Source organism: Centroberyx affinis, unplaced genomic scaffold (assembly GCF_046629955.1).
Source record: "Centroberyx affinis isolate AG114_WGS23_722 - 3 ecotype Tasmania unplaced genomic scaffold, CSIRO-AGI_Caff_v1 ptg003139l_1, whole genome shotgun sequence".
In the NCBI taxonomy this organism is placed as follows: domain Eukaryota; kingdom Metazoa; phylum Chordata; class Actinopteri; order Beryciformes; family Berycidae; genus Centroberyx; species Centroberyx affinis.
Window position 1 is genome coordinate 43,980 of NW_027281200.1, and position 11,292 is coordinate 55,271.

General features: G+C 41.3%; 1 protein-coding gene across 1 annotated transcript; it reads right to left on the minus strand.

The window, feature by feature from the left end:
• Positions 1 to 1,000: 1,000 nt before the first annotated feature.
• LOC139659559 (beta-2 adrenergic receptor-like) lies at positions 1,001 to 8,837 on the minus strand. Its single transcript, XM_071537864.1, has 5 exons — positions 8,684 to 8,837; positions 4,984 to 5,113; positions 4,544 to 4,835; positions 3,592 to 3,949; positions 1,001 to 3,477 (listed from the first exon to the last, which is right to left on the minus strand). The coding sequence occupies exons 2-5, from the start codon at positions 5,108 to 5,110 to the stop codon at positions 2,869 to 2,871; spliced, it is 1,386 nt and encodes a 461-aa protein (XP_071393965.1). The 5' UTR covers positions 5,111 to 5,113; positions 8,684 to 8,837; the 3' UTR covers positions 1,001 to 2,868.
• Between the last annotated feature and the right edge of the window lie 2,455 nt (positions 8,838 to 11,292).

Here is an 11,292-nt window from a genome sequence, read left to right on the forward strand (position 1 = left end):
TTTCAAACTTTATCCTTTTACTTGGAAACATATACAACAACAATTTATGAGCACATATTTACAGAGATGAGATGACATTCATGTTACTCTGGTGGAGGTAGAAAAAGAATCCTGTCCGGTGAAAAGCTACACTTTTAAAAATGAAGTGTTAATCTCAACAAAACCACACATTTAAGATCTGCCTCAAAAATCTGTGTTATCCCAAACTAGATCACAACAAAAGCAAAACTGTTGCAACCACGTTTTACAACCAAGGTGCATGAATTGGAATCCCTTTATCCCAAAAGAGACACATGAACACACATGAAAATGACACATCCTTTTTAAGAATGTATATTCATGTTTCAGTGCAGCTTGTCCTCCAATGTTCATGTGCACAGAACAAACCTGGGACAAAAAGGATTTCCAAATAATTCTTAGCATTTGTTTTAAACTTTCTGGAATGCCAGATAAATTGAATTTACCACATTGGACAGTGCAATTAGTGCCAGAAAGTTGAGACAATCATCATAAAGTATTAGTATACTTTTTCTGTGATCTAATGACAACTTTTGAATTATTGTCCAGATGTAGTAAACCTCACCCATCTGGTACTCTAAGCAGGTTAAAATAGACATCAAATCTCATACAGATACAGTACAAGTAAACCATGGCATGTTTCAAGCTTTACAACACACAAAGAAACAGCCAATATTCATATCACATGTATACAACACATACAGGCAGACAGACATAATCAACATGCACAGGTCACATTTACAATACAATCACCAATTATTGACCCCCAATACCTTGTTCAGGCTGACACATTAGGAGCAAGTTTAAACACAAATTAAATAACAAACTATCTATACATTTAACAGCAGGGCTGGGGAGGTCACTTTCAAAATGTAATCTGTCCAATTACCTCCTTTAAATTACAATCAGCAACATAATTAATTGGAATACTCAAACGGGTAATGTAATCTGATTCTAGGAAATCTTTTTACATATATCTGGGTTACTTTGTCAACCATAATTTAGAAATTTGAAAAAAAAAAAGTTTCTTTCTATTAATCTCTCAATCTAAATGCCTTTTTTCCTTCAACCAGGTTTATGAGTGATATAAAAGGTAATTACGTATTTTTTCAAAATAGCTGTAATCTGATCACTATGTTTTTACTGTAAGTGTAACAGACCGTTTTTTTTGGAATCAGATTACTGTAATCCCATTACATGAAATTTGTTCCTCCCCAGCCCGGTTCAACGGATCACAATGTCTTTACGGTAACAGAGCTAAAACAGACAGGATAAAAGGAAAGAGAGAGTCGATGGTGATGTTTAGAGAGGGGGAAATAGTTTCAGCGGTGATAAAAGAAAGTAGAAACCAGAGAAAGAACAGTTGTGACAGTCACAAGTTTGGGCCTCAGATGTTTATCTGATACACAAATATACACCAGTAACCGATTTTGGAGAAGCTATGAGGCTTATCAGGAAGGAATGAAAAACAGGAGACAGAAAGACTGTTGATAATCTTCAAAGGTTATTATAAGTAAGCCTCAAATAAGACCCTCTGTTTCAAATAAGACTTTTAGCCATCGGGGGGAAACATATCACAAAAATCTAGACCTTTTTCTACTCCACTTAATAGAGATGTAAACTGTACTCCTTTGTCTGGATGTGCATCTTGCCCATTAAAACTCAACTGGCAGAGCGCTGCAAAAGTTAGTGTTAAATTCTTAGAAGTCTTAGAGGCTTGTAATGAGGCTGAGAACACTGACAACCTTATAATGTGTGTGTGTGTGTTTGTGTCTCTGTGTCCATCAACAGCCTTGTGTCCTGCTGAAGTGTCCTTAAGCAAGAGAAAATCAACTAAATGCCTAAAATGTAATGTCATAGATAGATGCAGTAGAACGTTTATTTTTTATGTGAAACTCTGACATCCAAACTGACCAGTTGGGGTCCTTTATGAATGAGAATATGTACCAATGACAAAATACACTCTAGTAAAAGCACAGAATTGTTATTTAACTTTTACAGTATTAACTCAGAGTGTTTCTTTCCAACAATACCCTGCTACACGTTCACAACTGCTACACACATTAACACCTTAGATGCTGCTCAGTACAAACGAAATCTTCTACTGTTAGTGCTGAGCAGTTGGGGGTCAAATACGTTGCTCAAGGGCACTTCGGCAACGGGAATTTCGGCAACCTTCCGGTCACTGGCTCACTTCTCTAAACTTCTAGACAAACCCCCACTTTTTGATTTTCCTTCTTGACTGCATTTAATCAAAGTAAAAGTTTGGAATGCATGAGTGTGCAACATTTTTTTAAAGACCCCATGAAATGGCATCTTTACTTCCTGGATTTGATGCATTAGCACGGGACATAACGCAGTGAGGGATCATTCACAAGTCTAAACCAATTAAATATCAGTCAGGGAGAGAAAAGCAATTTAATTTGACAGGAGGAGTGCGGAAGGGTGGGATTGTTCAAAAATCTGATGGTTTTATTGGTTAGAAATTTATATTTACGCCCACTAGTGCAGCATGAGGTCACCATGGAAGATACTGTGTTTTCCAGAAAGTAAAAGTAATGGGAGTTCATTTCATGGAGGCTTTAACACACTTTGCCCCAGTATTTCAATGTCCTTCAGTCATCAGACCTTATGTGAACAACCTCCATTGTTGTAGTGCTAGTTATCATCATGGCACTGTGACCCTTTTAACACCGTAAGTGTCATTAGATAATAGTGCGTGCCTCCATAATGACATTTCCCTCCTATTGCTCCTACTCCTATTTCAGTGGCAGTATAAGTAATATGCAGTCCATTATAACTCCGCCTTCCTGTTATCTAGTGGTATTTAAATTCTAATATTCTAATTGGTCAAACAACAGAAGCCAGAGTTTCCTTGCAGCTCCCATTGGTGGAGCTGTTGGCCTGCCAGTCAGTCAGAGAGCCTGGGGCCACTTCTAAAACCCGCTCCTCAGAGCGCGGAGTGGGCGGAGCCACAGTGAGCGAGCTCTCCAGTCCGCCCTTCCACCCCGCCCCATTAACTCCCTTAACACTGTTCACCTCCGTGTTCCCGTTGGTCCTGCATGAGGGCTTGCAGTAGGGGTCCCTCCTTCCCCACCCTCTCCTCCCTCCCCAGCCCCCCTTGCCCCTCCGGCAGAGTATCTCCTGGAAGGCGTGCCTGAAGTCGGGGCTGCGGCAGTAGATGAGCGGGTTGAAGGCTGAGTTGGAGTAGCCCAGCCAGTTGAGGAGCCTGAAGAGCAGCTTCACGTTTCCCAGCCTGAGGAAGGTCATCAGGATGTTGAGGATGAAGAAGGGCAGCCAGCACAGCGTGAAGGTTCCCATGATGATACCCAGAGTTTTCACGGCTTTATGCTCCTTCAGACTGAACTTAAGACGCTTTGTGGCAGAATGCTTACCTTCCCCTTTGTCTGTTTTCTGTCTGTTCTCTCCTCCATTTTGTTTTCTCTCTCCTTTTCCATTCTGCTTATTCTTCCCGCCTCCTCCTCCCTCTTCCGCCCCTCCTTCTTCCCCCCCAGCGTCTCTGCCTCCTTTATTCTGCATGTTTAGTCTCTCCTCTCCTCCTTGTCCTCCCACCCCAGCTCCTGTCCTAAGCGTATCCATTGCAGGACTTTCGCTGGGACTGGCCAGCTGTGCGTTGTAATGCAAATGATAGAAGCGCCTCTCCCTCCCTCTGATCTTCTCCAGCTGTTTCTGGGCCTCCTGAAACACCCGGGTGTAGAGGAAAACCATCACCACCAGAGGCAGGTAGAACGACACCATCGAGGAAGACACCGCGTACGCTATGTTGGTGTTGAACTCGCAGCAGTCCTCTTTGGCCAAGCAGCGGCGTGCCTCTTCCTCCCCGGACACCCACCACTCCATGTGGATGGGCAGAAAGGAGATGAGGGAGGCCACTGCCCAAACCCCAAGGACCACACCAAAGGCCCGACGCCTGGGCAGCAGCAGGAGAAAAGAGAGTAAAAAATAAGAGAGATAAATAGGTGAGGAATTGTGTTGGTTTTACTAAAAGGGAGATGGCACCTAGACACAAGATGCTAAATAAAGGATCTTCCTCTCATGCCTTGATCGCATCCTAAATCTGATGATCTGAAAAAGTTTACCTTGGAGCTCTTGGAACAGCTCACTTCCAAAATGCTATGAATCCATTTTGTAGAAAAAAAAATCCATACCTTCAATTAATCATTTAATACCTCTATATATGTCTGTTCTTTAAAGCAGTTTTCATTTTGGCAACCCAGGACTTAAATTACTTATTATCTTTTGGTGAATTTAGAATTAATTTTGGGCATTTGGCATTTTTGCTTTTATTCAACAGATGAAAGTATAGAGAGACAGGAAAGACTGGGAGAGAGAGTGGGGGATGACGTGCGACAAAGGTCCTGGGCTGGATTCGAACCCAGGACGTCACGCTTACATGGTACATGCCCTAGACCACTGATCCAACAGGACTCCCAACAAAACTGTATTTTTGACAGATTTATACAACTTGAAACCACAAAGCCACACCCAAACAGCTCTGTCCTACCTGGTGAGCAGTGTCGGGTAGCGGAGCGGCGAGGTGATGGCCAGGTAGCGGTCCAGAGCGATCACACACAGCGTCTCGATGCTGGCCGTCACGCACAGCACGTCAGCTGCTGTCCACAGCTCGCACATGAGGTTTCCGAACTGCCAGGTGCCCAGCAGGATGTGGGTGCAGCCAAAGGGGACCACGACCACGCCCATGATGAGGTCAGCAGCAGCCAGTGAGGCGATGAAGAGATTGGTGACGGTCTGGAGCCGCTGGAACCGCAGGATGGCTGTGATCACCAACACATTGCCTGGACAACAGAAAAGATCTATTAATTGGCTTATTTGTAAAAGAGTCTTTTTAATGTAAGCCAGATTGTCCAGACAATTACTAGTAGAATCAATCAATTAATCGATTAACCACTTCATCATTAGCAATTATAGTTGTGTAACAGTTACCGAAGACTATGGCCAAAACCAGGATGGCCATGGCAGCGCCCAGCAGCACCAGCTCTGCATCGCTGTACTCTGGAGACCGATCAGGAGAGAGCAGGGAGGAGTTGGTGTGCTGTGATTGGTTCTCCATGATCTGCAGTCATAACACAGAATAGAACACAACTCAAATTTGTTCACAGCAAACCTTGGCGAAAAAAATAGTTGGACATGTTTAAAATGTTTGAAATAATATAAGTAACAGTGAAGCATTTAGCTCATCTTGTATGTGAGTGGTTTATCAGGTGCTTGGGAGGAGCCGGGCTCTGTGTGTTTGTTCATTCGTTCATGTGAGGCACTTTTTGCAATGCGCACTGCTTACTGGGGAATTATAGTATGCACTGTTTAGGCGGCCCTGCGTAAGGGAAGTACAGTGTGCACTCGTACACCAGGCATTACGGTAGAAGTCAAACAAGCATCAACCATGGAATTATTATATTATGAACCAACATCCACCAACAGTTGGCATCATCCAACTGGAGGCTGGTGTGCTGTACATCCACATACCAGGAGGTAGCTTGGTGATTTTCTACCTGTAGCATAAATTAAATATTCTCTTAGTTACAGCAACACTGTGCTACTACAGCACTTAACACGTGTTAACAGGTGGAAGGATTTTTTAAAATTGGAGTAATTTCTGTACTTGAAGTACCTCCCGTGTATCCAAATGTTAATTAATCTCAAATTCGTTCTCCTTTAGCAACTGTTCTGTTCTGAAATTGTAAGGCATGATGTTTAGGGAAGACCAGTGTGTTGAGTTAGCAATGGCAGCATCAGGCAGTCAGAGAAATGATTGGTCATTATATATTTCAATATTTTCCAGTGAAAAGCAGATAGTGTCTTTCATGTTTCTAATGCTGGCCAGGCAGTAGACAGGGATGTAAATCTGCTGCTGTCTCATAAGTAGAGTTGGACGTCTTTGTGTTCTTTCACAGAGACATCTCAGGCATTATCTCCCTTGTTGATCAGTTGTATAAAGTTCAGCGGTCTGCATGCTGGTGTAACAGAGATGAAAAGTATTTTAAACTCACTCCTCTGATGGGAATATTTTGTGTATAATTCAAGAGCATGCTTTTGAACTGGCTCCACTGGCATCACAGCTGGCTATCACACTGGCAAGCAGATGGGCTCCCAGTCCCCACAGTATTAACATATGTCTTGTATCTGGATTATGTGTTGGTATGATTTAGCTAAATCACATGTACAAATGGCATTAAAATGAATCTCCTGTGTCAATATTGCTGTCAACTTGCCCTTTCCCCCACAAAGGAAGCATAATCTTATACAATAGGTTTAGGCGATATAAACATTAGATACTTTTGTCAGGCCAAATTGACAGCAGACACCTGGTCTCACTTGTTCCCCATCCATTTTGATAAGTTATGCTTTTCAAATAGTCCTTGTTAGTTACGGTCTGAGCTGCCTGCCACCTGTTTTCTTTGTGTGTGCTTCTTAGTTAGAGCCACATTTGGGCGTGTATTTCCATTTGTGTAGTTGTAATATGTAGGAAAGACAACTGCATTTACAGTTTGCTGTTTTTTTTGGCCAAAGGATGAGGTTTTTTGGGTGATCGGATCTTCTTAGCTGCAGTTACACCTGGATTTATATGCAGGTTGGCTCTATTCCAACACAATCCAAACACTCATGACGCATGTTAAAGCCAGCTGTGAAGAGCTTCATTGATTCAAAAGTGTTTGCCCAGTTTTCCAGTGGCCAATGAGGACAGTGTTGAATTTTGGGACCCAATTCAAAATGCCCATACCGCCCCATGTAATGAAGTAACTTAAGGTAATTATATATCAAACACTAATTTTAGGTGACAGTCACTTCACAGATTGAATAAATCACTGTCCTAAAAAGAAACAGAAAAAAAGAAAAAGAAACAGAAAACAAAACAAATATAGATATATGTTATACACACACGCCACCATTTCAAGCTAATGTTATGTTGCTGAATTACTTAAATATTACTTTTTATAGTTGACATAAAATGACATCTGAGCTTGTATTAGCACAGTGGGAGGATGCTGTCTGTCATGCTGCCTGCAGTCCACAACAACTAATTTTGTGTTAGAAAATTTGTCATCATTCTAGAAATGTTCCCAACCTATTTACGTTGGTAGAATACAGAGGTGTGCGGCTGTGTTGTAAGTGATGGAGCTGCTGCTATGTTAATCACAGAGTCATTTTTAAAATCAATCTTTCATCAGTGGAGGTACGGGGTCTATTTCAGTTGAAATGGATGAAGCATAGCATAGACTGCCTCTGACAGATGGATATGTATAACACACAATCCAATACATATCCAAAGAGAAATGAGAAATGGATAATTTCATCTACTGCACTTACTAGTCGTCTTTGTAATATATGGAGTGTACTTGTTGCTGTCTTCACTAAGCCTGTGTGCTAATGAATTCTTATGATAACCCTGCCACCATTTTCATTGATGACCTTTAATGGTGCCTTGCGATCTTTCACTGCCTCTGTTAATTGGATCAATAATCTAGGGGGCTACCTGCCCCGATACACAGTCAAGCTTGTGAGAGAGGGTCTGCTCAGTCTGCTCTTCTTTCTGCCTGTCCCATTTAAACAGTGACACACACATAAAGACACTCAACCGGCACTCTGAGGCCAATGATCAAACACAAGAGATTTACTGAGACACAGATATCCCAATGTTTAGGGAGAGGCATTTGGGTGGTGGTGATGACTGAGCACTTAAACACACAAAAACACACACACATACATGCACCCACACATGCACGCACAAACACAGAGAGACACAAGTACACGTGGGTAAACACACACATGCGTGCACACACACACACAGAACACCCAGCACTACTTTGTAGAATAAACTGATGAAAACAGACAAAGCTGAGAGGGAAGAGACATGTTTAGCTCTTTGTGAACACTTTTTGAAAAACACATAGACTGGACTATAGCACTTAGTCACGCCAAGAGCTGCGTCATGAAACATTATGCTGTCCCAATAAAATAAACCATATATATTAAGGATGAAATCTAGTTTGGATTTGGAATTGAATCAGAGAAACACCCTCACATAATGTGCTTTCTGCTGCCAAATTATCTTTGGTCAGACGTCTTCTCTATTTAACTGTCAGAATAAAGAAAACACAATAAATATAACAACTTATATGTAAATATTTGTGTATTAAATGACACTTTGTGTAAATTTAGTTTGTCTGCAACAACCACATCAAATTCCTGTACATATTAATTAAATTAAACCTCAATAATCAGTAAAGTAAATAATAATAAACATAATTTTAAATAGAAAGCCTTTTTCAATGCATACAATGCAAACATGTATAAAATGGGTCAGTAACTCTAGGATCACCAATTTCATTGTACTTCCTGATTCCCCTGATTGTTGTTGAGCTGATCCCTACCCAATCACTTTAATGCTAAAATCATTTTAATGCTTGAATAATTCTGAAAGCTATGAACCAACAGACACTATCTGCTGTATAAAAAGGACTTTGAAAATGACATGACATCATCAAAAATTGGATTTCAGTGTAAACAGTTGTAAAGTTCTGTCAATATAAGAACTGCACATACACACGAGAACACAGAGTGAGCAGGAAGCATATGTTGTTGTTGGAGTGTAAACCGGACTTAAACATGCAGTTAGGTTTCCTACCTCCAGACTCCGTCCAGTGTTTTATAATCCAGTGATTTGGTAATCCACACGCTTTTAAATCCACAGCACAAAGTGTCATTATAGTGTTGTTGTCAGCAGCTGACGGTCTCTCTTCCTCTTTTGCTGAGTGTGAATGTCTGGTTTTGTGTGTGACCCTCTCTCTCTCTCTTTCTCATACACCCTCACATGTAAACACACTCTTTCAGCCCTTCACCACACTTGCCCTTTTGAAGCAGCTGAGCCAGTCACCCTTCTTATAGGCAAGCCCTGATGACATCACAGCAAGACAGTAGCCTATCAGTGGGCAAGGAATAGCTTGTAGTGTGTATCGCATGTCTGCAGCGCTCAACAGCACTTAATGCCCTGTGGGAAAGATTACTTTTTAACCTTTATTTATCCAGGGACAGTTTGCTGAGCTCTTTTTCAGCACCACCCTACTTCACATTCATTTTGCTACACAGTTTCACACCTGGGAGCTACTCAGTCTTAACCACAGTCTGCTGTTGTTGCACTGAGCAGCTGTACTAGTGCAGCTGAATGGTTGAAAGCATAATGGTCACCATTTTCAACCTGGACCCTATTTTCTGTTTCCATCCTGCCAATCAATTCTGACCAAAATCTTGTCAATTGCTTCACTATAGAGCTGCTTACATCTTGCTTGGCTGGGTGCGGCTCTCCAACACAGTCCTATAGGGCCAATGGACACCCACAAGCAGCCAAAGTATGTCTTTCTTCCAACATATTGATGCTTACTCTTAATTTTCAGACTTAATCTTCAGTTTATCCATGACCTGAAAACTTTCAGTATTTATTTTCACTACTTGATGCAGCAGTGCGTAGTGGAATAAGATGGGAAAATAGTGTCCAGTTGCCCTTTGCAAGGCAAAGTTGCCCTTTGCCTTGCAAAGGGCAACTTGACCATTATTGCCGACTTTCCCCACCTTTCCCAGCCGGTCACAGTGCTGCTTTCTAACCTCTAACCTTCTGCTTTTCACTTACTCAACTTAAACTGAGTTGAACTGAGTGAACTGAAAGAAAATTGTAGAGGAACCCCAGTGTTGCACAGTTTATTCAAACCCCTGAACTGGTGAAAGGTCTTCGCTAGTCTACCTGCTGCCCGTATACACCAATGAGACAGAGTTACACATCAAACACATAAAACAGCATGATATCACAGAATTATGGACTGCTACCAACAGGAGTTCAATACATAGATCAATGGTAGAGAATGGAGTTGGAGAATGGAGTTGATTCCCACTGTGGACACGAATGCTAACTGTATGCACTCATGCTAACCATATATGCACTCATGCTAATGTATTTGCACTCATGCTAACCATATATGCACTCATGCTAACGTATTTGCACTCATGCTAACCATATATGCACTCATGCTAACGTATTTGCACTCATGCTAACCATATATGCACTCATGCTAACGTATTTGCACTCATGCTAACCATATATGCACTCATGCTAACGTATTTGCACTCATGCTAATGTATACACTCATGCTCCTTTGGCGCTGTGGATAAAAGCATCTCACAAATGGCATATGTTAAGTTCATGACACACTTGCTCTGACTGTGGAAATGTTTGTTCAGCCATCCCAGCACATCTTTATGTTTTTGTTTCCACATCAGTGACATGCATATTGCTGGAAACAAGCAAATGACTTCCTTCACATTATCCAGTGTCACTTCAAATATTTTCATCACGTGTCAGCATGAGTTTGTTCTTTAGGTTTAGGTGGTATGTGGGTCACATCCTCCAGTGTACATCAGCAGTTTCTTCTCAACCTTTTCATACATGTGTAAATGTCACATGAGTAACAGGAAGAAAATTGCCATATAATTAGGACATGTGCACAGTTCAGGACAGCATGGTGATCTTTATATATTCCTTGAAATCAGTGGCTTCTGTTTAAGTCTATTCTGGTTAAATTGGGTTTTACTACAAACACAAAGCGCATGATAACGTTGGCGAAATGGGACAAAACCACAACACTCATTGTGTAGTTGTGACCTACTGTACATCAAGGATCTTCCTGAAGACCAGTCAGTCTGATAGTAGCTGTGTGGAGTGTGTAGGTTAATATGTAACAAACACATGAATGGATGGATGGCTTGAAGGAGAGAGTTGAATGTCTGAAGATATGGATGAGTAGATACACTAATGGGTGGATAGGCATAGAAATTAACAAACTCAATCTCTAAATTCAACACATCCGTTGAAATTTGTTTACTTCAAATTTGGCTCAGCAGCGCAGAGCTACATGTGCTACAATTTAGTTGCTACTGGCAAACTTTGTTAAACCATATCAGAAAAAAAAAACTTACCTATAAGCCAAACATACCTATCTTATAGGCCTACCTACTTTGCACTTTGTTGTTATTGGTGGTGCATGATTATTCTAGGGCTACAGGAATGTATTTTATGCTTGTCCTGATGTCACTAAGAGATTATAGGATTTTCATGAGGTCCTTGTTGAACTGTGTATGTCTGTAATGCCTGTGGTAGTGGTAACCTTTATCAGCCAGTAGATAGCTCATCAGTTACCGCTCCCGCTGTGGCCATTTTTCACTGCAGCTGCACTGGAAGATTATGTT

Excerpts from the sequence above, each read along its gene's own strand:
- LOC139659559 (XM_071537864.1), bottom strand. The coding sequence starts at position 5,110 with ATGGAGAACCAATCACAGCACACCAACTCCTCCCTGCTCTCTCCTGAT. Across the intron at positions 4,836-4,983 it reads GGTTTTGGCCATAGTCTTCG|GCAATGTGTTGGTGATCACA; the intron begins GTAACTGTTACA and ends TCTGTTGTCCAG. Across the intron at positions 3,478-3,591 it reads CGCTTAGGACAGGAGCTGGG|AATGGAAAAGGAGAGAGAAA; the intron begins GTGGGAGGACAA and ends AAGAATAAGCAG.